Source organism: Cynocephalus volans, chromosome 2 (assembly GCF_027409185.1).
Source record: "Cynocephalus volans isolate mCynVol1 chromosome 2, mCynVol1.pri, whole genome shotgun sequence".
In the NCBI taxonomy this organism is placed as follows: domain Eukaryota; kingdom Metazoa; phylum Chordata; class Mammalia; order Dermoptera; family Cynocephalidae; genus Cynocephalus; species Cynocephalus volans.
In genome coordinates this window covers 216,225,155-216,252,530 of record NC_084461.1, presented here as the reverse complement: position 1 = coordinate 216,252,530, position 27,376 = coordinate 216,225,155, and the positions used below count along the sequence as shown (strand labels likewise).

Genomic DNA, 27,376 nt, shown 5'->3' with positions numbered 1-27,376 from the left:
ATTGGGTTGTTTACGCATTTTTGCTATTGTGAATACTGCCGCTATGAACATTTATGAAACAGTTTCTGCTTAACTACCCATTTTCAGTTCTTTTTTGGTATGTACCAAGAGTGGAATTACATGATCATGTTATGTGTTTAACTTTTTGAGTATGTGTCAAACTGTTTTTCACAGTGGCTACACCGTTTTATAATCCCACTATTAATGTACGAGGGTACCTGTTTCTCTACATTTTGGCCAAAATTTGTTTTGTTTTTTTAATTTTTATTTTAGCCATTCTTGTGTGTGTGTGGGGGGGGTGTGTGTGTGTGAGAAGTGGCATCTCATTTAGTATTAATTTGCATTTTCCAAATGATTAATGATGTTGAGTATCTTTTCCTATGTGTGGTGGCCATTTTTGTATGTTCTTGGGAGAAATGTCTATGTAAGTCCCCTACCCATTTTTTAAATTGAGTTTTTGTTTTGTTGAATTGTAAAGGATCTTTAGATATTCTGTTTCTTAGACCTTACCAGATACGTTCTTTGCAAATGTATTCACTTGTTCTCTGGTTGTCTTTTCACATTCTTAATAATGTCCATTTGTGTATGGTTTTAAATTTTTATGAAGTCTCTATTTTTTATTTTTATTTCATTATTTTATTATTACTTTTCTTTTATTGCTCATACTTTTGGTGTCATATCAAAGAAACCATTCAAAATCATGAAGATTTGCCCCTGTTTCTTTTTCAATGAGGTTTTCAATCCATTTGAGCTAAATGTTGTAAATGACAGCAATAGTAGGCGTCCATCTTTATTCTTTGTCATGTGACTATCTAGTTGTCACAGAACTATTTGCTGAAGAAACCCTTCTTTCCATATTTCATTGCCTTGGCATCCTTGTTGAAAATCAGTTGGCTTAGATATATGAGGTTGTTTCTGGACTTTCAGTTCTGTTCCATTAGTGTGTATGTGTCTCCCTATGCTTGTACCACATTGTTTTGATTATTGTAGCTTTGTCGTAAATGTGAGTCTTCCAGCTTTGTTCATGTTTTCAAGATTATTTTGAGTATTTGGAGCCTCTTGCAATTCCATGCAAATTTGAGGATTATGTTTTTATTTCTTCAAATAAAACTGGCGAAATTTTTATATAGATTGCATTGAATCTGTAGATTGCTTTGTATAGTATTGCCAACTGTAAAAGAAAAAACAAAAATATCTAATTGTGCATGACACAAATATATATCTGAAAATATGCACATGCACACACAGAACTACTAGAGTGAATTAATAAAACAATTCAGCAAAGTTGCAGGATGCAAGATCAACACACAAAAATAAGGCATGTTGTTTATACACTAGCATTGAATAATACCAAGAGTAAATTAAGAAAATAATTACATTTACAAGAACATCCAAAAAATATATCATGATGTAAATTTAACCAAGGAGGTGAAAGACATGTACATTGAAAACTTCAAAACATGACTGAAAAAAATAAAAGAAGACAATACATTAATGGAAAGACATCTTGTGTGCACAAATTGGAAGACTTAATATTGCTGAGTTGGCTGTATAGGGGGAGAGTACAATGTTTAGTAGAATTCTTGGTGACAGTTTTATTCATTTGGGATGGAAAAATGTCATTCTCTTACCTTCTGGCCTTATGTTTTCTGTGGAGAAATCAGCAGTTAATCTTACCTAGGCTCCTTGAGCCTTCACTTCAATGGCAAAAAAGAATACCACAAAGCACTGGTACCATTTTTTTAGTTGCCTTTTTCTTGACTTAGTGTTTGCTTGTTTGTTGTAAACCATTAATTGTTTTCCAGAGGTCTTTCAAAGCTAATTCTAAGACTTTTTTGTTTGACTTTTTTATGTTTCTTTGGCTTGGGATAGCCTTTTGGAGCTGCCTACTCTACCTAATATTATCATTGATGTCACTCTATTAATTTTTTTAAAATCTTGTTTTTCTTTCTTTTACAGAATGCATAATTTCTGTATATCTATTTTGAAATTTACTGACCCTTTCTGCTTTTGTTTTTATTCTGCTTCTAAACACATCCAATTTTTTTCTTCCAAAATTTTAGTTTGCAGGTCTAGAATTTTCATTTATTGTGTTTTATAGTTTCTATTTCTCTGATAAGATTGTCCCATCTATTTCCTTCTTATGATTGTTTATTCCTTTATGTCTGTGAATACAGTTATGCTAGCCACTTTAAAGTCTTTATCTGCTAATTACCACATCAGTGCTAATTTGGATAAGTTTTTATTGACTGTTCTTTTGAGTATGTGTCACAATATCTGTATCTTTGCCAGCCTAGTAATTTTTATGACATACTAAATGTTATGGAGAGTGCTGTGTAGAGTATTCTGGTTTATTTTTTCTCTAGAGTATTGATTTATGTTTTAATAATATGCTGAATTAAAATTTTAAACTCTGTCTCTCCTACAGTAGGCAGCAGCTTCTCAGTTTGTTCAGCCTTCCAGCTCTTGCTTTTTGCTGACCTCTTTGCTATGTCACTGACACATGTGAAGGTCACAAATCAGCAAATGATTTGGGTGCAGTTTATATGCAGATTTTAGAATTCCCATTTCTGTCTCCCTATTCCCTTGAATTTCTCCCATCACTTTCCATATTTTTGGATGGCCCTGAACTCTGTCCTCTTATTTTTTTGTAGCCAATAAGACTGACTTTCTGCTTCAGTCATGGGCCACGTGGACTAGTTAGTGCCCACTGGAGGAATGTATAATAATTTTACCCAGTACAGTTCTTTTCATTCATGAGTTAACATGCCTTCAGCTTCTGCCTCCTTTGTTACCCCTTCAATGCTGTCAAATAGTGTGTGTTTCTTTTATCCAGATTTTAACATGGTTATCTGCAGGTGGATTACTTCAATACATACTAGAATTTGAATGGTTCCCACTTCTTTGTCAACACTGTATACATTGTCTTTGGTAAATAAAATTTTTTAATGTAGTATAAGTTTTATTGCTTATTTTCTCAATTTGTTTCTTAGAAAAGTCTTAACTGTCTCACAAACATGAAAAAAATCCTTTAATGTTTTTATTTCATTAATTTTAAAATTTAGTTTCTTTATGCTCAGGTCTATGAAATAAGGGTACATGCCATATTTATCTATTTACTTCTATTTGTATTTATAAATATGCACACCTATATAAATACATATATACATATGTACTTGTACATATATGGACAAACATATGTCTTTTAATGGGTCTCTCTTTTTGTTTACTGATCTGTGGTTATTACTAAAACATTATTAAATGCTTAATGTCTAGAGAGGATAGACCACCTTCTTTATTCTTTTTAAAAGCTGTCTATTTTAAATTGGTTTGTCCAATTACATAAAATTAAATCATGGATGAGATCTATTTGTAATTGCTTACATATGTATAGATGAATTTGGTTAAAATTTACATTTTTACATTAATAGCATACAGCTAGATATTTTAAAAGCCAGTCTGAGAATATATCTAATGATAGGTTATTTTAACCTGTTTATATTATTGTAGATCATATATATGAGAGTCATTCATACTTTTGTGGTTATAACACTATTATTTAAATTTTCCTTTCAGTATAGCTTTCCATTATATGAATATATCAAAGTGTATGTATCTGTTTTATTGGTAGTTGAAACTGAACTTTTACTCCTCAATTTTTTTGCTATGACTAGCTGTGCTGTTATAAATATTTTTGTTTATGTGTCCTACTGTTCAAAATTCTTCAAGGTGTTTATCTAATATTGGGTCATAAGATAAGCAGTTAACTAAAATATGTCAGGCTGTTTTCTACAGCTGTTATATTAATACTTTTACAACAGCAGTGTAGGAGAAATTCTGTTGTCGTACATCTGAAAACCACCATTCTACGTTCTGTCTCTGTAAATTTGACTACTCTACATACCTCATATAAGTGGAATCATACAGTTTTTTTCCTTTTGTTACTTGCTTATTTCACTTAATATCTATGTTGTAGCATGTATCAGAATTTCTCTCCATTTTAAGCCTGAATAATATTTACTGTAGGCATGGACCACATTTTGTTTTCCATTTGTTTGTCCATGTGTATTGGGTTACATCCACCTTTTGGCTATTGTGAATAATGCTGCAGTGAACTCAGGTATGGAAATATCTCTTCAAGACCCTGCTTTCACTGCATTTGGATATATATAGTATTAGTCAGGTTGGAATGCCATAATAGAATTTCATAGACTGGGTTGCTTAAACAACAGAAATTTATTTTCTCACAGTTTTGGAGGCTAGAAGTCCGAGATCAAGATTCCATCCAACTTGGTTTCTGGTGAGGGCTTTCTTCTTGTTCTCGGACAGACACCATCTGGTTATGTCCTCACTGACCTATCTTCAATGCATGTGTATGTTGTGGGGAGAGGAGAGAGAGAGAGCAAGAGCACAAACAAGTGCACGACAGAGAACAATCTCTGTTGTGTCTTCTTATAAGAACTCTAATCCTATCAGATCAGGGCCCTGGCCTTATGCCTTCATTTAATTTTAATTACTTCTTTAGAGGTCCCTCTCCAAATACAGCCTTAGTAGGAATAAGGGCTTCAGTATATCAATTCGGGGGTGGGGGTGGCACAAACATTATATCCATAATATGTACAAATATCTCTGTGAGACCCTGTTTTCAGGCTGGTGGGTTAGCTCAGTTGATTAGAGCACAGCCTTGCAACCCCAAGGTAACAAATTCAGATCACCATACCAGCCAGCTGCCAAAAAAAAAAGAAAAAAAAAAGAGACCCTATTTTCAATTATTTTTGAGTATAGACCTAGAAATAGAATTGCTGGGTGATACAGTAATTTTATTTTTAATTTTTTGAAGAACCGCAATACTGTTTTTCATAGCTGCTACCCAGTTATACGTTCCCAAGTGCAAAGCACAAGACTCAAAATTTCTCCACATCCTCACCAACACTTGTTACTTTCCATTTTAGTTATTTGTTTTAATTGAGATATTATAATTATATATATTTATGGGGTACAGTCTGATGTTTTGATACATATATATGTTGTATAATAATTCAGTCATGGTAGTTACTGTATCCACCACTTTGTGCATTAGAACACCTAACTTTTTTTTTATTATTGGTTATGAATATTCATGAGACACAAAGCTGATTGTCCCCACTCATATCCAAGATGTGATGGCCAGATCTATACTGGCAGCATTCCCATTACCACAAATTGCAGTTATAACCTATGTCCCTCACCCAATTATTCCCAACCTCCCTCCCCCTCCCCCTATCTCTCACTCCACTTTGTATCCCTAGGTATGCTCTCTCCCTCTGCAAGTCCAATACAATGCACCACTGTGTTCTTTCTTTCCTTCCTTCTTTCTCTCTTAGCTTCCACTTATGAGTGAGTACATGTGGTATTTATCCCTCTGTGCTTTACTTATTTCACTCAATATATGTTTCTCCAAGCTCATTCACGTTGATGCAAACAGGAGAATTTCATTCCTTTTTATGGCAGAGTAGTATTCCTTGGTGTATATATACCACAGTTTCCTTATCCAGTCATCCGTCAGTGGTCATTTAGTTTGGTTCCATATCTTGGCTATTGTTAACAGAGCTGCAATGAACATGGGAGTGCAGGTATCCCTTCAACATGATGATTTCCATGCCTTTGGGTATATACCCAGAAGTGGGATTGCTGGATCATGTGGAAGATCTATGTGTAGTTTGGGAAAACTCCATACTGTTTTCCATAGTTGTTGTACTAATTTACAGTTCCACCAACAGTGTCAGAGCATTCCCTTCTCTCCACATCCTTGTCATCATTTTTTATTCTCTGTCTTTTTGATTATAGCCAGTCTAACTGGGGTGAAGTGATATCACAATGTGGTTTTAATTTTCATTTCCTGGATGAATAGTGATGTTAAGCATTTTTTCATGTACCTCTTGGTCATTCTGTCTTCCTTTCAAAAATGTCTGTTCAGCTCCTTTGCCCATTTCTTCATTGGGTTATTTGTTTTTTCACTGTGTAATTTCTTGAGTTCCTTGTATATTATAGATACTATTCCCTTGTCAGATGCATAGTTAGCAAAAATTTTCTCCCACTCTGCAGGTTTTCTTTTCACTCTGTTGATTATTTCCTTTGCTGTGCAGTAGCTTTTTAGTTTGATATAGTCCCATTCGCTTACCTTTTCTTTTGTTGCCTGTGCTTTTGGGCTCATGCTCATAAAGCCTGTGCCTAGACCTAGTGCCTGAAGTGTTTCATCTATATTTTCCATCAGTAATTTTACAGTTTCAGGTCTTATACTTAACTCTTTAATCCATTTTGAGTTGATTTTAGTATATGGTGGGAGATGCATGTCTAGTTTCATTCTTCTGCATATGGATATCCAGTTTTCCCAGCACCACTTATTGAAGGGGCCGTCTTTTCCCCAATGTAGGTTTTTATTGCCTTTGTCAAATATCAGATGGCTATAAGCATGAGGGGTGATTTCTGGGTTCTCTATTCTGCTCCACTGGTCCAACTGTCTATTTTTATGCCAGTACCATGCTGTTTTGGTTACTATAGCTTTGTAGTATAATTTGAAGTCAGGTATTGTTAAGCCTCTGAGTTTATATTTTTTGCTCAGGATTGCTTTGGCTATTTAGGGTCTTTTGTTGTTCCATATGAATGTTAAGATTGTTTTTTCTATTTCTGTGAAGAATGTCATTGGTATTTTGATGGGGATTGCATTGAATCTGTAGATCGCTTCAGGTAGTAGAGACATTTTCACCATGTTAATTCTTCCAATCCACAAGCATGGAATGTCTTTCCTTTTTGTGTGTGTCTTCTTTAGTTTCTTTAAGTAGTGATTTGTAGTTCTCATCATGGCAATCTTTCACTTCCTTGGTAAAATTGATTCCTAGGTATTTTATTTTTTTCATGACTGTGGCAAATGGGTTTACTTTCTTGATTTCTCTTTCTGTCAGTTCATTATTGGAGAATGTAAATGCGACTGATTTGGGGGCATTTATTTTGTATCCTGCAATGTTACTGAAATTATTAACCAGATCTAAGAGCTTTTTGATAGAGTCTTTAGGTTTTTTATATATAGTATCATGTCATCTGTGAATAGGGACAGTTTGACTTTATCTTTTCCAATCTGGATGCCCTTTATTTCTCTCTTGCCTGATTGCTCTGGCTAGTACCTCCACTACTATGTTATATAGAAGTGGTGAGAGTGGGCAACTTTGTGTCTTTCCTGTTCTTAAGGGAAATGCGTTCAGTTTTTCCCCATTCAGAATGATAGGCAGTGGGATTGTCATAGATGGCTTTTATTGTGTTGAGCTGCTTGCCTTCTATACCTAATTTGTTGAGAGTCTTTATCAGGAAGGGATGTTGGGTTTTATAAAATGCTTTTTCAGCGTCTACTGAGATAATCACATGGTTTTTGTTCTCGACTTTGTTGGTATGATGTATCACATTTATTGACTTTCATATGTTGAACCATCCTTACATTCCTGGGGTGAATCCCACTTGATCATGATGTATAATTTTTTTAATGTGTTGCTGTATTTTGATTGCTAATACTTTGTTGAGGATTTTAGCATCTATGTTCATCAAGGATATTTGCCTGTAATTTTCTTTTTTTTATTGTGTCTTTATCTGGTTTTGGTATCAGAGTTATATTGGCCTCATAATATGAGTTTGGGAGAGTGGCTTCTGTTTCAATTTTTTGGAATAGCTTAACGAGCATTGGTATTAATTCCTCTTTAAAGGCTTGATAGAATTCAGCTGTGAAGCCATCCAGACCTGGGCTTTTCTTTGTTGGAGGATTGCTGATTACTGCTTCAGTCTCATTGCTTGTCATTGGTCTGTTCAGGTTTTCTATCTCTTCTGGTTCAGTCTGCATTGTTTGTATGTGTCCAGAAACTTATCCATAACTTCCAGGTTTAGAAAACTTAATTGTTAACCCTAGTCACCCTCCTGTGCAATAGAATACCAGAAGTTGTTCTTCCTATCTAATTCTAATTTTGTACTCATTGGCCAACCTCTCCTTGTTTTCTCTTCCCACCTCCTGTCCCCAGTCTCTGGTAACCAGTGATCTACTCTCTGTCTCTATATAATACTTTTTTTTTTAGATTCCACACGAGTAAGAACATGTGGTATTTATCTTTCTGTGCCTGGCTTACTTAACATAATGCTCTCCAGACCCATCCATGTTGCTGCAAATGACAGGATTTCAATTTTTAATGCCTGAGTGGTATTCTATTGCATATATGTAGCACATTTAAAAAATCCATTCATCCATTGTTGGACACTTAGGTTGATTCAATATCTTGGCTATTGTAAATGGTGTTGCAGTGAACATGGGAGTGCAGGTATCTCTTCAACATACTGACTTCATTTCCTTTGGGTATATACCCAATAGTGGGATGATTGGATCATATGGTAGTTCTATTTTTAATTTGGGGCGTAACCTCCATACTGTTTTCTATAATGGTTATACTAGTGTACACTCTACCAACAGTGTGCAAATGTTCCCTTTTCTCACATCCTGACCAACATTTGTTTTCTTTTGTCTTTATGAGAATAGACATTCCAACCAGAGTGAGGTGGTATCTCATTGTTGTTTTAATTTGCATTTCCCTGATGATTAGTGATATTGAGCATTTTTTCATATGCCTGTTAGCCATTAGTATGTCTTATTTTGAGAAATGTTTATTAAGATTCTTTGCCCATATCTCAATGCAGTTATTTGTTGTTGTTGTTTTTCTGTTAAGTTCCTTGTATATTCTTGATATTAATCTCTTATCATATGTACAGTTTACAAATATATTCTCCCATTTAATCTTAATATCTCTTCACTCTGTTAAGTTTCCTTTGATGTACAAAAGCTTTTTAGTTTGATGTAATCCCACTTGTCTATTTTTGCTTTTATTGAAATTTGCTTTTATTGAAAAGCACAATTGCTTGTGCTTTTGAGGTCTTATTTAAAATATCCTTGCCCAGTCCCATATCATGGATTGTTTCCCCTATGTTTTCTTCCAGTTGTTTCATAGTTTTGGGTTTTATATTTAAATCTTAGACCCATTTTGAGTTGATTTTTGTAGGGCTGAGAAGTAGGGGTCTAGTCTCATTTGTCTACATTTGAGTATCTAGTTTTCCCAACACCATTTATTGAAGAGGCTGTCTTTCCCCCAATATGTATCCTTGCACCTTTGTCAAAGATCAGTTGGCTATAGATGCATGAATTTATTCTTGTGCTCTCTGTTGAGTTTCATTGGTCTTTGTGTTTGTTTTTATGCTAGTACCATGCAGTTTTTGTTACTATAGCTTTCTAGAATAATTTGAAATCAGGTATTATGATGCCTCAAGCTTTCTTCATTTTCCTCAGAAGTTCTTTGGCTTTTGTGGGTCTGTTTTGGTTCCATATGAATTACAGGATTGTTTTTTCTATTTCTGTGAAAAATGTCATTGGTATTTTGATAGTGGTTGATTAAATCTCAAGATCACTTTGAGTAGAATGGCCAATTTAACATTATTAATTCTTCCAGTACAATAATATGGGATATCTTTCCACTTATTTATTTATGTCCTCTTCAATTTCTTTCTTCACAGTGTTACAGTTTTTAGAGCAGAGGTCTTCTGTCTCCTTGTTTAACATTATTCCTAGGTATCTTTTTTTTTGTATTTATTATAAAAGGAATTGTTTTCTTAATTTCTTCTGATAGTTCATTAGTATATAGAAGTGCTAATGATTTTTGTATATTTATTTTGTATCCTGTAACTTTACTAAATTGGTTTATTAGTTCTAACAGTTTCTTGTTGGAGTCTTTAGGATTTTCTATATATAAACTTATGTCATCTATAGAGAAGGACAGTTTGACTTCCTCCTTTCCAGTTTGGATGCCTGTTATTTTTTTCTCTTGTCTAACTACTCTGTCTAGGCCTTCCAGTACTATGTTGAATAGAAGTGTCAAAAGTGGGCATCCTTGTCTTGTTCCTGATGTAAGAGGAAAAACTTTCAATTATTCCCCATTCAGTATGATGCTGGCTGTTGGTTAGCCATATATGGCTGTATTAGTCTGTTTTTGTTGCTTATCACGAAGTACACAGAACTGGGTGATTTATAGAGAAAATAAAATTTATTGTGTACAATTTCTGAGGCTGGGAAGTCCAAAGTCCATCTGGTGGTGGTGACAATGACCCAGGGATCTCACATTGCAAGATGGTGGAAGCAGAGAAAGCAAGAGAGAGATTCTCTTCTTTTAAAGCCCTCAAAACCACATCCCTCACCACCGTTTTTAATCCATTCATTGCTGCATGGTCTTACAATCCAATCACCTCTTCAAGGCTCTACATTTCAATTACTATAATAGGATTTCCCACCCTCTTAACAGTCACAGTGAGGGGCTAAGTTTCAAATACATAAAACTTGGGGGACACAATTCAAGTTTCAGTGCATTTTGGGGGGACATAATTCAATCCAGTACAATGGCCTTTATTGTATTGAGATACATTCCTTCTATACCTAGTTTGTTAATACTTTTTATCATGAAGGAATGTTGAATTTTGTCAAATGCTTATTCTGCACCAATTGAAATGATCATATGATTTTTGTCTTTCTGTTAATTTGGTGTATCACATTTATTGATTTGCATATATTAAACAATCCTTGCATCCCTAGAATAAATCCAAATTGATCATAGTGGATGATCTTATTAATGAGCTGTTGGATTCTATTTACTAGTACCTTGTTGCAAATTTTTGCATCTATGTTCATCAGGTTTATTGACTTGTAATTTTCTTTTTCATTGTTTCCTTGTCCATTTTTGATATCAGAAGTAGGGCTGGCCTTGTAAAACAAGTTGGAAAGTATTCCCTCCTCTTTAATTTCTCTAACGATCTGAGAATTGCTATTAGCTTTTCTTTAAATGTTTGGTAGAATTTAGCAGTGAAGCCATCACGTCCTAGGTTTCTTTTGATGGAAGACATTGTATTACTGATTCAATGTCCTCACTCATTATTGGTCTGTTCAAATTTTCTATTTCTTCATAAGTTAGTCTGGATAGATTATATGTTTCCAGGCATATATTCATTTCTTATATGTTATCAATTTATGGTATATAGTTGTTCATAATAGTCTCTTATTATCTTTTCTACTTCTGTGGCATCAGATATCATATATCCTTTTTATTTCTAATTTTATTCATTTGAATCTTCTCTTTTTTTCTTTGTTAATCTAGCTAAAGATTTGTCAATTTTGTTTATCTTTCAAAAAATCAAGTCTTTATTTCACTGATATTTTCAATGTTTTTTAGTTTCTATTTCATTTATTTCTGCTCTGAGCTTTATTTCTTTCCTTCTGCCAACTTTGGGCTTAATTTGTTGTTTTCTAGTCCCTTGAGGTGTATTTGTTAGGTTGTTTAGTATAAATCTTCTTTTTTGATGTAGGCATTTATTGCTATAAACTTTCCTCTTAGAGCTGCCTTTGATGTATCCACAGGTTTTGGTATGGTGTGTTTCCATTCTTGTTTATTTCGAGGATTTTAAAAATTTCCCCTTTAACTTATACATTGACTCATTGGTTATTTAGAAGCATGTTGTTCAATTTCTATGTATTTGTAAAGTTTCTGAAATTTTTCTTGTTTTGATTTCTAGTATTGTCATTGTGGTCAGAAAAGATACTTGATATGATCTTTATCTTTTAAAATTTGTGTAGACTTGTTTTGGGGACTAACATGATCTATCCAGGAGAATGTTCCATGTGTAGTTGAGAAGAATGTGGTATGCTGCCACTGTTGTATGGAATATTCTGTGATTGTCTGTATGGTCCATTTGGTCAACAATGCAGTTTAAATAAGATGTTTCTTAATTTTTTTTTTATTGTAACATAGCTGATTGTACATATCTGGGGTCCAGAGTTGAATATCATTACCTATGTGCAATATGTGATACTCAAATCAGGTTAACTAGTATATTTAACATTACACAATGTAATTGTTTTTTGTGGCCCTTACCACTTCCTCCCTTACCTTCCTCACCCTCCTCCTAACCTCAGTTCTGTTCTATCCTTTTGAAAGTTTGACATATTATTGTGATTATTGTATCCTTCATTCTTTTTTTTATTATTTATTTGTTTATTTTTTAGCTCCCACTTATAGTGAGGGCATGTGGTATTTCTCTTTCTGTGCCTGGCTTATATCCCCTAGCATGATTTTCTGTAAGTGCATCCATGTTGCTGTGAATGGCAGTATTTCATTTTTTTTTATTGCAGAGTAGTATTCCATTCTGTATATATACCACATTTTCTTTATCTAGTCGTCCAACAATGGACATTTAGGTTGTTTCTAATGCTTTGCTATTGAAAATGCAGCTGTGATAAACATGGGGATGCAAATATCCCTTCAACATGGTGATTCCCATTCCTTTGAGTATATATGCAGCAATGGGATTGCTGGATCTTATAGCAGCTCTATCTGTAGTTGTTTGAAGAAGCTCTGTACCATTTTCAATAATGGCTGCACAAATGTACAGTCCCACGAACAATGTGGGAGGGTTCCCCTTTCTATGCACCCTTGCCAGCATTTTTTTATTCTGTCTTTTTGATAACAGCCAGTCTAACTGAGGTGAGATGATATCTCAGTGTTGTTTCGATTTGCATTTTGCTGATGCTAAGTTATGTTGAGCATTCTTTCATGTGCTTGCTGGCTGTTTGTATATCTTCCTTTGGGAAATGCCTATTCATCTGCTTTGCCCATTTTTTAATTATTTGGTTTTTTACTGGCAGGTTGTTTGAGTTCCTTGTATATTCTGGATATTAATCCTTCGTTGGATGCATAGTTTGTGGATATTTTCTCCCATTCTGTGGTTGTTTTCACTCTGTTGTTTCTTTTTCTGTGCAGAAACTTTGTTTGATATAATCACATTTGTTTATTTTTCCTTTTGTTGCCTTTGCTTTGGGGGGGTCATATTCATACAGTCTTTTCCCAATCCTACTTCCTGAAGAGTTTCTCCTGTTTCCTTCTAGGAGTTTTATAGTTTCAGGTCTTATGTTTAAGTCTTTAATCCATTTTGAGTTTGATTTTGGTATATGATGAGAGGTATGGGTCTAGTTTCATTCTTTGACATATGGATGACCACTATTTCCAGCACCGTTATTGAAGAGACAGTCCTTTCCTCATTGTATGTTCTTAGTACCTTTGTCAAATATCAGTTGGCTGTAAGTTTGTGGGGTGATATCAGAGTTCTCTATTATGTTCCATTGGTCCAAGTGTCTGTTTTTATGCCAGTACCATGCTGTTTTGGTTACTATACCTTTGTAGTATAATTTGAAGTCAGGTAGTATTCTGCCTTCAGCTAAATTTTTTTGGCTCAGGATTGCTGTTCATGATCTATTGTTTTTCCGTATGACTGTTAAGATTGTTTTTTTTTTTTTTTTTCTCTTTCTGTGAAGAATGGCATTGGTATTTTGATGGGGCTTGCATTGAATCTGTGGATCACTTTGGGTTGTATGGACATTTTCACTGTTAATTCTTACAATCCAAGAGCATGGAATGTCTTTCTGTCTTTTGGTGGTTTCTTTAATTTCTTTCAGCAGTGATTTGTAGTTCTTGTTGTAGATATCTTTCACCTCCTTGGTTACATTTATTCCTAGGTGCTTTATTTTTTTGGTAACTATTGTAAATGGGCTAGCTTTCTTGATTTCTTTTTCTTCTAATTCATTGTTAGAATATTAAAATGCTACTAATTTTTCTGTGTTGATTTTGTAACCTGCAACTTTACTGAAATCATTTATATACTCTAAGACGTTTATTTGTTGTTACTATTGTTTTGTTTTGTTTTTTTAACGTAGAGTCTTTAGGCCTTTCTATATGTAGGATCATGTCATCTTCAAACAGGGATATTCTCACTTCATCTTTTCCAATCTGGATGCCCTTTATTTCTTTCTTTTGCCTGATTGCTCTGTTCTAGTACTTCCAATAGTATCTTAAGTAGGAGTGGGGAGAGTGGGCATCCTTGTCTTGGTCCTGTTCTTAAAGGAAAAGCTTTTAGCTTTTCTTCATTCAGGATGATATTGACAGTGGGTTTGTCTTATATGGCTTTTATTGCATTGAGGTACTTTCCTTCTATATCTAATTGCTGAGAGCCTTTATCATGAAGCGATGTTGAATTTTGTCAAGTGCTTTTTCAGCATCTATTGAAATAATCATATTGTCTTTGTCCTTGAGTTTGTTGATGGTGATGTATCACATTTATTGACTTTCGTATGTTGAACCATCCTTGCATCCCTAGAATGAGTCCCACTTGATCACAGTGTATAATTTTTTTGATATGTTTCTGTATTCTATTTGCTAATATTTTATTGATATTTGTGTCCGTTTACATCAAAGATATTGGCTTATAGTTTTCTTTTTTGTTGTATCTTTGTCTGGTTTTGGTCTCAGGGTGATGCTGGCCTCATAGAATGAGTTTGAGAGAATGGTCTCGGTTTCAAATTTTTGGAATAGTTTGAAGAGAATTTGTTTAATTCCTCTTTAAAGGTTTGGTAAATTTCAGCAGTAAAGCCATCCAGTCCTGGGCTTTTCTTTGTTGGGAGACTGCTGACTACTGCTTCAATCTTGTTGTTTGTTATTGGCCTGTTCAGGTTTTCTTTTTCTTCTTGGTTAAGTCTTGGTAGTATGTATGTGTTCAGAAATTTATCCATTTCCTCCAGGTTTTCAAATTTACTGGTGTATAGTTTTTTTTTAAATAGTCTCTAATGATTCTTTGTGTTTCTGTGGTATTGATTGTAATGTCTTCTTTTTCATTTCTAATTTGTGTTATTTGGGTCTTCTCTCTTCTTTTTTTAGTTAGCCTCACTAATGGTTTATCTATTTTGTTTATTTTCTTGAAAAATCAACTTTTTGTGTGTGTCTATCTTTTGTATTTTGGGGAGGTTCTATTTCATTTATTTCTACTCTGATCTTAATTATTTCTTTCTGTCTACTAATTTTGGGATTGGATTGTTCTTGCTTTTCCAGTTCTTTGTGGTGTAGCTCTAGGTTATTTATTTGAAATCTTTCTGTTCTTGTGATGTAAGTGTTTAATGCAATAAACTTCCCTCTTAATACTGCTTTTGAAGTATTCCACAGGTTTTGTTGTGATGTGTCTTTATGTTCATTAGTTTTAATAAATTTTATGATTTCTTGCTTAATTTCTTCATAGACCCATATGTCATTCAGGAGTATGTTGTTTAATTTCCATGTATTTGTATAGTTTCCAAAATTTCTCTTGTTGTAGGCTTCTATTTTTAATCCACTGTGGTCTGAGAAGATATAGCTGGTTATAGCTTTTTAATCCAATCAGCCAGTCTATGTCTTTTGAGTGGGAAATTAATTTGTTTATATTTACCATTGTTACTGAAAAGTATTGTTTCACTCTTGGCATTTTATCAACTTTCATTTGGATGTTTCAAATATCTTTGTTTCTTTCCTTTTTATTGTTTGTCTTTGGTGTTTGTCAGTCTTTGGAGGTGGTAAGATACAACTTCTTTCTCTTTGTCATTTGCATTGTTTTTCTACCAGTGGATTTTATTCTTTCTCATGTATTCATGGTAGGGATTGTCATTTCTTGGGTTTCAGATGTAGGACTTTCTTGAGTATTTCTTGTAGGGCTGGTTCATGTGGTGGTGAACTCTAACAGTTTTTGTTTGTCTGGGAAATCCACTATTTCTCCTTTTCTGAAGGATAGCCTTGCTAGGTATAGAATTATTGCCTGGTGGTTTTTTACTTTTAGTATTTTGAATATATCATCCTATTCTCTTCTGGTCTGTGGAGTTTCTGTTGAGAAGTCTGCTGTTAGTGTGATGGGGACTCCCTTAGGTAGAACTTGATGCTTTTCTCCTGCTGTTTTTAGGATTCTTTCTTTGCCTTTGAGTTTTGCCAGTTAGACCATAATGTTCCTTGAAGAGCACCTCTTTGGATTGAATCTTTTTGGGATTCTTTGAGTCTCCTGATTCTAGGGTCTGTGTCCCTCCTTATACCTGAGAAGTTTTCTGCTATTTTTTCATTGAGTATGTTCTCTATGCCTTTTCCTTTCTTCTCCCCTTCAGGAATGCCCATAATTTGGATGTTTGTGCACTTAAAGTTTTCTACTATCTCTCTTAGATTTTCTTCATTTTTAAAAAATCTTTTCTCTCTCTCACTCTTTTTTAATCTGCCTGAGTTATTTTGATGTGACTGTCTTCAAGATCAGAAATTCTTCTGACTGCTTAAGCTCTGAGTTGTATTTTTTATTTCCTTGAAAGAATCCTCAGTACCATGAGCTTTGCTGCATTCTTTTTAAAAGTATTAATCTCTTTGTGAATTTCCTCCTTCATATCTAGGTAGTTTTGCTCCGTTCATTGTTTCAACTAACTGTGTCTTCTTGTATCTCATTGAGTTTCCTTAAGATTTTTACTCAGAATTCCTTTTCAGTCATTTCAAGGGTTTTCCTCCTCTATGGGGTCTGGTCCTTGAGAGTTACTGTATTCTTTTGGTGGACTCATATTTTTTTTTTCTTTTTCTTTTTTTCTTATTCTTTTTTTTTTTTTTGTACTTCTAATATCTCTATGTGGATTTCTGGTCATCTGGTAGAGTAGGCACTTCTTTTCCTCTCTTTCCCTGGACTCTGCTGGCAACCTTCCTTATGTCAATGCAGTGGAGTTGTTGGTTGTTCACCTGCACAGCTGTAGTGGCTGATGTGGTAACAAACCATCTTTGTGGCCTCAGTGGTTTTGTTGTGGCTTGGGCAGGCTGCCCATGTGGCAGCAGTGGCTCCAGTGGCAGCAGGCTTCTCACATGACAATGGTGACTGCCTGGCAGTGCTGGTGGTGGCAGCAACTGCAGCAGTGGCAGTTGCAGCAGCTGCCCGCTGGGCTACAGAGTCTGCAGGGGTAGTGTGGTTACTTCCTGGTGGCAGCAGTAGCGGTGGCTGCTGGAACTGCATCCTTGGCATCTGAGGTGTCCTTGGCAGCAGTGGGATTTCCTTGTTTGTGTGGCAGCAGTACTGGTGGCTGCAACTGCCACCCTCATGTGTACAGTGTCTGCAGTGGCAGTGGGGTTACTCATAATTGGTGGCCACAACTGCCACCTTGCATCTGCAGTGTCTGCAGCATCAGCAGGGTTACCTCATGGAGGAGGCAGTGGTGCCATCAGCTGCAACTACCTCCTTCACATCTTCAGTGCCCTTGGCACCGGCAATGTTATCTTATGGTGGCAGCAGCAGCACTGGTGGGTGCAGCAGTCTCCCTAACATCTGCAGTGCCCTTGGCAGCAGAAGGGTTAACTCACATCAGCAGCAGTGGCAGTGGTAGTTGGAGCCACCTCCCTCACATCTTCAGAGTCTGTGGCTGCAGTGACAGGCAACCCATAGGATTCTGCTCTATGGGGAACTGTTCTGTGATGGGCAATGGTTCTGGGACCAGGCAATGGCTCCAGTGACTTGGTGGTGGCAGTAGGCCAATTTTGATCATCTGTGAGAGGCGCACACCCTGGATACCTTTAGTTCCCCATCTTCCCAGAGTCGTTCTGTTTTCTGTCTAGGTGATCTGGACATTTTCAAAAGTGGGGTTTTGATATCTCCTACTATTATTGAATTATGGTCTGTCTTTCTCATCAACTCTGATAATATTTGCTTTACATATATATGGTTGCTCTGGTATTGGATGCATATATGTTTAATTGTTATATCTTCTTGTTGATTTGATCTCATTATCACTATAAAATGACATTCTTTGTCTCTTTTTACAGTTTTTCATTTAAAGTCTATTTTATCTTATGTAAAGAATGGCTACTCCTGTTTGCTTTTGGTTTTCATTTGCATGGAATATCTTTTTCTAGCTCTTCACTTTCAGTGCGTGTTTGTCTTTAATAGTTAGGTCTCTTGTAGGCAGCATATTATTGGGTCTTGATTTTTTTGTTTTCTTTTGTTTCTGGTTTTTAAACCATTCAGCCACACTGTGTCTTTTAATTGGAGAGTTTAATCCATTTATATTCAAGGTTCTTATCAATATGTAGGAACTTATATCTGTCATTTTGTTAGTTGTTTTCTGGGTGTTTTGTATATCCTTACTTTTTTTCTTTTCCATTTGTTATTTACCTCTGTGGATTGTTGGTTTTCTGCATGCTAAGCTTTGTTTTCTTTCTCTTTCATGTGTGGAGTGGGGCAGGGGTTTATATTGGGGCTAACCTAAAGAGTCTGGTAATTACAATAGACTATTTTAAGCTGATAGCAACTTAACTTTGGTTTCATGATTAGACACCCCCATCCACCAATTTATATTTTTGCTTCATTAATTTACATTTGCATCTGTTGTATGTTCCTTAGCTACTAATTGTAGCTATTGTTGTCTTTTGATCATTTTGACTTTAAACCTTTATTTTAGAGGATTGAAGGATTTACATAGCAGTTTTACATCACTGGTATATTCTGAGTTTGAATTATGAATTTATCTCTACTGGTGAGTTTTGTACTTTTTTGATGTTTTTATGATAGCAATCATCATCTTTTCATTTCCAGCTGTAGCATTCCCTTAAGCATTTCTTGTAAGGCTGGTCTAGTGTTAATGAATTACCTCATATTTTGCTTATCTGGGAAGGTTCCTATTTCTCCCTCATTTCTGAAATAAATATTTGCTGGATGAAGTATTCTTGGCTGACAGTTTTTTTCTTTCAGCTCTTTTAATCTATCGTCCCATTCTCTTCTGGCCTGTAAGGTTTCTGTTGAGTAATCTGCTGATAATGTAATGGGAATTTTCTTGTATGTGACTTGATCCTTTTTTCTTGTAGTTTAGAATTCTCTTTGTCTTTGACAGTTTGATTATGATGTGCTTCAGAGAATCTTTTTGGATTGACTCTAACTGGGGACCTTTGGGCTTCCTGAATCTGAACGTACATATTTCTCCCAATACTTGGAAAGTTTTCAGCCATTATTTAATTAAATGGGGTTTCCATGCCTTTCTCCATCTCTTCTCCCTCTGGAACATCTATTATTCAAACATATATTTGAGCAATGATGTCTAATAAGTCTCATAGGCTTTTTTTTGTTGTTTTTTATTTGTATTTATTTTTTTCCTCTGACTTGGTTATTTCAAAAGATCTGTCTTCAAGTTCATAAATTCTCTCTTCTCCTTTATCTGTACTATTGTTGAAGGCCTCAGTTGCATTTTTTATATCATTCATTGACTTCTACAGCTCCAAGATTTCCATTTGGTTCTTTTTCATAATATATAGCTCTTTGTCAAATTTCTCATTCAGATTATGAGTTGTTTCTCTGATTTCACTGAATTGTTTGTCTTTTTTTGTATTTCATTGAGTTTCCTTAAGGTCATTATTTGATGTTCCCTTATAGGCATTTCATTACTGTCCTTTTCTTTGGTGTCTGTTATTGGAGACATACTGTGTTCCTTTGGGGGCCCATGTTTCCTTACTTTTTCATGTTTCTTCTGTCTCTACATTGATATCTGCACACCTAATGGAGTAGTTGTTTTTCCCAATTCTATAGAGTAGATCACATAAAAATGAGTTTTTTCTATAGGTGGGTCCTAAGGTGTCTGTTGGATATGTTGTGTTGGCTTTGGTTTTGTGTGGACTCAGTTGCATAGTCTCTGTGCAGTTTCTTCAGTTCCAATCCTCTTCAGTGATCTCTGTAAATATCTCAGTGGCATAGACTGCAGGGGTTTGTGTCTGCACTGGCTCTGTTTTGCTGGGAATGGAGGTTCTGGATCGGTTGTTGGGCCAGGCATGTGTAGGCAAAAAGGGCCAATGAGCTGTTTGGTGGTCTTTCTGAGGCAAAGAGTCACTGGCCAGTCATCAAGCCAGACATGGGCTCCACAGCTCTGAGGTTGTCTCTTCTGGTGGATGGTACACTTCCTACGCAGCTTTTGGGCTAGAACTAGGTGAGCCCAGTGGAAGGATGGAGGTGTCAAGTGGCTTTGCAAGGGCTTGTCAGGGGAGGCACAGCTGCTGCCTTGCCAGGAACAGGCGTTCACAGGTGCAGGAGGGCCAGCTGGCTCTGTGCAGGCCAGATGGAGGAGGCAAAGCCACTACTTGATCTTTTGTCAAGCAGGGAGCTGATGTGCATGGTAGCAGAAGGCCCAGCAGCTCTATGGAAGCCTGCTGGAGGAAACAACCACTGCCAGATCAGCAGTCACACCTGGAATAGGGCTCTGTAGAGGCTTGCTGGAGAGAGTTGGAACTCTACGCAGTCCACTGCCAAGTTGGGAGCAGGCATGCTTGAATGCAATAGGGCAGAGAAGCTCTGCAGAGGCCTGCAGTGGGAGACAGAGCTACCACCTGATCAGCTGTTTGAGCAGGGTGTAGGTGTGCACTGGTACATCAGAATTCGGTAGCTCTGTGGTGGACAGGCCACTGACTGGCAGCTTCTCCTGAGCAGGTCTGCTAGTTCTGGGTGGAGGGGTTGCCACATGGGTTTACATGCTTGGTTTTCAGTCTTTCTGTCTGACCTATTTTCCAGGCAACTGGGGTCATAGTCCTGTAGGCACTTATGTGAATGTGGTAAAATGAAGGTGGGGCCCCAGGGATGGAGCAAGTCAGTTTCCACTGGCATCCAGGGCAGGACACAGTGTAGCAATGATTTTGATTTCAAGATGGTGCTGTGCCATAGTCACTTAGGTCAGGAGCGTGGGAGTTGCTCTACTGGGGCTTTTACTAAGAGGCCAAGCATCAGGATACATTCCCAGCTACTCTGCGACTGGATTTGAGACCTGTGAGCACTGGGGGACTCTCTTGTAACAAGGATTCCTGGCATTTGTGACAGCAGTGGGAACAGCTGGTGTTTTCCAGCCTACCTTTTCTCTGTAAGGAGAAATCTCACCTGACTCTGAGCCAGTCCCTTTGGGGAGGCAGTGTGACAGAGACATGATGCCTTGCTCTGCTCTCTGTGGTGTTATCCCGGTCGTCTGTGCTCCACAGGGATTTTGTCCCTCCCCTGCTGCTCTGCAGCATGCTTGTCCCTTTTTGGGGGGAGATAGGGGGAGGAGGAATACCAGACAACTCCTGTTGGCCATCTTATTCTGCCCTCTCTCCCTTTGTATTTCTGTAATATTTGCCATCCTAATGTGTTTGAAGTGGTATCTCACTGTTGTTTCAATTTGCATTTTTCATAATGGCTAGTGGTATTGAGCATTTTTCCATGTACTTATTGTGCATTTGTACATCTTTTTTGGAGAATCATCTATTGAAGTCCTTTGCCCATTTTTTAATTGGGTTTTTGATTTTTTGTGGTTATTGGGTTGTAGGAGTTTTTTAAAATGTATTTTAGATAATAACTGCTTATCAGGTATGTGATTTGCAAATACTTTCTTCTATTTTATATGTTGCATTCTCACTATATTCATAGTGTCCTTTGATGCACAAAGTTTTTAATTTTGATGGAGTCTACTGTATTTATTTTTCTTTTGATGCTTTTTGTTTTGGTGTCACATAAACGAAATCATTGCAAAATCCAAAGTCATGAAGCTTTTCCCTAATGTTTTCTTCTAAAGATTTTATAGTTTTAGCTGTTTTTCTTGGGCCTTTGATCTGTTTTGAGTTAATTTTTGTATAAGATGTATGTTACCAGTCCAACTTCATTCAGTTGCATGTGGATACCCAGTTTTGCCAGCACTATTTGTTGAAAAAGAAAGTCCTTTCCTTATTGAATGATCTTGATACACTGGTCAAAAATCATTTGACCATATATGCAAGGGTTTGTTACTGGGTCTCAATTCTGTTCCATTGGCCTGTATGTCTGTCTTTATGTCAGCACCACATTGTTATGTTACTGTACCTTTGTATTAAGTTTTAAAATCAGGAAGTATGAGGCTTTCAACTTCGTTTTTCTTTTTCAAGATTGTTTCGGCTATTTGGAGTCTGTTAAGATTCCAAATGAATTTTAGAATGGATTTTTCTGTTTCTGAAAAAAATGTCGTTGGGATTTTGATAGAGATTTTATTAAATCTATAGCTTTGGGTAGTATTGACGTATTAACAATATCAAATGTTTCACCCTATGAACATGGAATGTCTTTTCATTTATTTGTGTCTTTAATTTATTTTAGCAATTTTTGGAAGCCTTCAGTGTACAATTATTTTACCACCTTGGTTAAGTTTATCCCTAAGTGTATATTTTTGATGCTAATTGTAAATTGAACTGTTTTCTTAATTTCCTTTTTGGATGGTTCATTGTTAGTGTACAGAAATGGAACTGAACTTTGCATGTCAATTTTGTATCCTGCTACTTAGCTGAATTTATTAGTTTTAACAGCTTTATTTTGTGGCATCTTTAGGGTTTTCAACATATGAGATCAGGCCTTCTTTGAACAGAAACAACTTTATTTCTCCTTTCCAATTTTATTTTACTTTAGTTCTTTTTCTTACCTAATTGCACTGGGTAAGACTTCTAGTACTATGTTGAATGGAAGCAGAAATAGTGGGCATCCATGTCTTGTTCTTGATCTTGGAGGAAAAGGTTATGATCTTTCACCACTGAATATGATGTTGACTGTGGGTTTTCATACAGTCCTTTTATCAGGTTGAGGAAGTTCCATTCTATTCCCAGTTTTTTGAATGTTTTTCTCATAAAATGGTGTATTGAATTTTGTCAAATGCTGTATTGCACTGACATGATGATGTGATTTTTTCCCCTTTTTTATACCGTATTTTTCTGTAAATATGGTATATTACATTGATTGATTTTCATATATTGAATCATCCTTGCATTTCAGGAATAAATCAATAATGAATAAATAAATAAATAAATTTATGAATAAATAAATAAATTTGTCATGACATATTATCCTTTTAATATGCTTTAAATTCAGTTAATATTAGTATTTTTAAAATGATTTTTCCATCAGTATTCATAAAGGATTTTGGTCCATAGTCTGTTTTTCTTGTAGTATCTTTCCTGGCTTTGGTACTCAGGTAATTCTGGCCTCATAATATAAGTCTGAAAGGTTTCCCACCTCTTCAACTTTTTGGAAGAGTTTGAGAAGGATTGATATTAATTCTTCTTTACATGTTTGGTAGAATTCACCAATGAAGATGTCTGATCCTAGCCTTTATTTCTTGGAAGGTTTTTGTTTTGTTTTGTGGTTGTCATTCTAAATTGTGGTGGAAACCACATAACATAAAATTGACTGTCTTAACCATTTTTAAGTATACAGTTCATAGCATTAGTTATATTCACATTGTTGTGGAACAGATGTCTAGAAATTTTTTATCCTGCAGAACTGAAACGCATACCCATTGAACAACAACTTCCTGTTTAGCCCACAGCTCCTCGCAACCACAATTCTACTTTCTGTTTCTATGAGTTTGACTACTTTAGATACCTCTTCTAAGTGAAATCATACAGTATTTGTCTTTTTTGTGACTGGCTTATTTCACTTAGCAAAATGTCTTCAAGGTTCATCCATGTTGCAGCACATGATAGAATTTCCTTCTTATTTAAGGCTGAATTGTATTCTATTTATGTAGTAGCACATTTTTTATCTTCCCATCTGGCAATGGACGTTTGGGTTGCTGCTACTTCTTGGCCATTGTGAATAATGCAGTGAACATGGGGGTGCAAATCTCTCCTCAAGATCCTGCTTTTGATTCTTTCAGATATATGCCCATAAGTGGGATTTCTGGGTCATATTGTTATTCTATTTTTAATTTTTTTAGGAAAAAAACATACTGTTTTCATAGTAGCTTCACCATTTTACAGTCCCATCAATAGTGCATAGGTTTGCAATTTCTAGACATCCTCACAAACACTTATTTTTTATAATGTATTTTTTAATAGTGTTCATCCTAATGGGTGTGAGATGATATCTCAATGTAGCTTTGATTTGCATTTTGCTTCTGATTAGTGATGTTGAGCATCTTTTCTTAAGCTTGGTCCTGTATGTGTGCTCTTTTTCTGATTCCTCTGTATACATGGCTTCTTTTAAATGTCTCAATCTCTCTGAGAGTCTAAACCCTGCTTTTTTCTATGGGCCTTAGGGGTTCTGTTGTATTCTTCAGTAATCTCTAACCATAGGCATGTTCTCCTTGGGTAGTCCTCTTCTGGTTTTCAAGAGCCTTGCCCGGGACAGAGACCAATCCCAAGGGCTTGGGGGGTGGGGGGCCTTCAGACAAATTAGAAGGTTGTCAGTTCAGTCTGCTGCACTCTCTCAAGTGTTTGGAATGGGACCTCCCAGAGCTGTCTTGGGGAGGGGATGGAGCAAGGGCTAGTAAAACTGCCACAGAATTTCCTACCAGTTGGAATGTGACTTTTTCTTGATTTGGCATTTATTTGATTGCTGTAGGTCTTTGACTGATTTCCAAAGCTCTTATAAAGTTATTTTAGCTGCTCTCTAGTTGTTTTGTAATGTTTCCTTGGGGGAACAAGGGCTGACCTTACTCTCCATGTATTACATTTTGATGTTTATTTCCTAGATCTAATTTGTTTGAGCACTTTTTTGCTGGCAGAACAAAAAAGCCATTAGTTAAACATTTAAATTTCTCTTTGTGCCTATTTTTTAATTACATTTTATTTGTTTGTTTGTTTGTTTGTTTTTGGTACCTGGCCTGTACAAGGATCAAACCCTGGACCTTGGTGTTAAATTACATGTTCTCTTGTTTTCTCATTGGTTTATATGAGTTGTTAATATATTCTGAATAATATTCCTCTGTTGGTTATATAGCTGCAACTATTTTCCCAATTTTGTTCCTTGACTATTGTTACCTTTATGAATTTTTTATTGTTCTTGACTTTAATATCAAATGTTTTCTATTATGGTTAGTGCATTTTTGTTTTTAAGAAATTATTCTCTATCCAAAATTCATAAAGATTTCTTCCTGTACTTTCTTATCATTTCTTTATATATCAATACTGATTAGTTACCAATGCTTTCTTCTCTCTTTATTTAAATAGTTCGATAATTTTATACTTTAAATTTAAACAGCATTTCAACCTTTTTTCTCATTTCCACTAAACAGAAAAATAAAATTTTTAGTGTATATATATACATATATATACGTATATATATGTATATATACGTATATATATGTATATATACGTATATATATATGTATATATACGTATATATATATACTAGAAAAGAGTGCTACAGATAAGAACTCTATAGTGTTACACATATTGTATTATGAAGGTTTGTTAATTCTAAGAATAGTTATTACAGGATCATATTTATTTAAGCTTGGATTTAAATGATTTTATGCCAGTGTCAGTTCTATTTGTGGCAATCAGTATAAAGTGTGTGTGTAAAGACTAAATGCAAATTTCTCTTCTGCATTTGTAATGCTTTGACATTTTTGATACCTTTACTCAGCGTTTCCATATTTTGCTTCAAGAAATATTCAAGTGTGTTTTGAGAGAAAGTGTGCCATGATCACACACCTTTGAGAAACACTGTATTAGATCACTGGAAGTTTACTATGTATATTATCAGTTTAATTAATCTTGCTATTACTGTAGCAAATAAGTCTATTTGGCTTTGTTTAACCAATTTTTTTTTTTCATCTGAAACATTAATTCCTTAAATAAAACATCTATTAAAACTTAAGGAACTCTGTGGAACGTAGTATGGAAACTATTACCTCTGAATAGTACAATTAAAATATTTCCAAATTTAGAAAAATACGTTTTAAAAGTAAATATGAAATTAAATAATATAGTGGGAACCAGTTCCAAACATGTATTATTGAATCATAGTGCTGGAAAAAGACTTTTTTTTGGTAGCCCATCATAATCATGACTTAATGTGCTGTTAACATATTCTGAGATCTTCGGTTGACTACATCTGCACTAGGAAAAGGAGGAACAGGATAATCAGAGACCCCAGCCCAATTAGAAGGCTTTAAGGTACCACCTGACATTTATAACCCCTACCCACAATGGAAGAGGTAGTGTCCCAGAGTGTAAAGAGTTAGGCATATACTGAGTGCCTGTGATACGCTGGGTGCTTTTACATATGTATTCTGATTTTAATCCTCACCATTAATATTATGAAGTTGGTTATTATTATACCTGTTTTATAAGTGAGAAAAGTATACAACTAAGAGAGTTGACTGCTTTGCCTAGGATCCCAAAGTTAATCAAGACAGAGATAGTGTTTGACCTTGGTTTCTTTTTACCATTCCTTACTTTCTGTCATGCAAGGGTAGCTATGGTAATATATTCATGATACACATTATCCTTTTATTAGGGATAGTCAAACTAAGTTAAGCTAAGTAATTTTTCCAAAATTGCACATTTAGCAAGTGATAGAAACAGTATTTGAAATCAGGATATTTTTAGAATTAGCTGCAGTCCCTTCCCAGATTTGGAGTTATCTTTACACATCTAAGCCACAGTTATTATGGGCCATCTGATAAGCACATTTGGTTTCACCTGTCATGTTGATCTCTTGTGGCTTTTTCTATATAGCTTAAAGGATGGTCCAGTTGGCCTTCTAAACTCAACATTATGTAATCAGTAAAATTATTTTAGGTCATAGTCTTGGTTTGAGCCAGGCTCAGAATGAAAAATTAAAACAAAGCTTTTATTGTATGATTCCACTTCTATGAGGTATGTAGAGTAGTCAAACTCATAGTAACAGAAAGTAGAATGATGGTTGTTTGCAACAGGGAGAAGGGAGAAATGGGGAGTTGTTTAATGGGTACAGAGTTGCAGTTTTTCAAGATGAAAAAGTTGTGGAGATTGGCTTCACAACAATGTGAATATACTTAACATAACTGAACTACACACTTAAAGAGTTAAATTTTATGTTGTGTTTTTTACCACAATTACAATTTTTAGAAAGAACAATTTTCTTTGAAAATTTATCTTCCATGTAAAGTTAACTTATGTGGCAATTTAGGAAAATGTTACTTACTAACTTATTCTTTATTCACAGTGATCTGCAGCCCTGGATCCTACAACCCCCGTGATGGAATTCACTGCCTTCAGTGCAATAGCAGCCTGGTGTATGGAGCAAAAGCATGCTTATAGGCCATTACCTGAGTTATTTGGTGTTTTATTAAACACAAAATCATATTTTTGAAATATGAACATATAATACGTCACTATTATGCCAAAATTAAATATATCAGATTTTACCAACAAATGGTGCCATCATTTTAATCAGACACTGTGTGTCCAAATGCTTTATGGGCTGAACATCCTATAATTCTTATCCACTAATGCCAGACCTACATATGACTCCAGAATATCTCTTGTATCACTGCATTTTAAAAATAGTTTCAAATATACTGAATTGGGTTAGCCAATATATTTTTCAGGATTTTTCAAAAATATCCCATTTTATCTTAACTATGTATGTTCACTATATTCAGAACACCATGTTCTTCTACAGTAACTTTCATTTCAGCTTGTTTCATTCCTTTGATTTAATTTTATGGGATTTTATT

The 27,376-nt window shown here is 35.3% G+C and overlaps 1 protein-coding gene across 1 annotated transcript in view; it reads left to right on the top strand.

Annotated features, from left to right (window-relative positions):
• The window catches only part of ZPBP (zona pellucida binding protein), a 126,863-nt gene extending 99,869 nt beyond the window's left edge, over positions 1 to 26,994 (top strand). Inside the window, exon 8 of the mRNA XM_063088162.1 lies at positions 26,863 to 26,994. Coding sequence (XP_062944232.1) covers positions 26,863 to 26,957 — 95 coding nt within the window. The 3' untranslated portion in view covers positions 26,958 to 26,994. The remainder of the gene's footprint in view (positions 1 to 26,862) is intronic.
• The last annotated feature ends 382 nt before the right edge of the window (positions 26,995 to 27,376 follow it).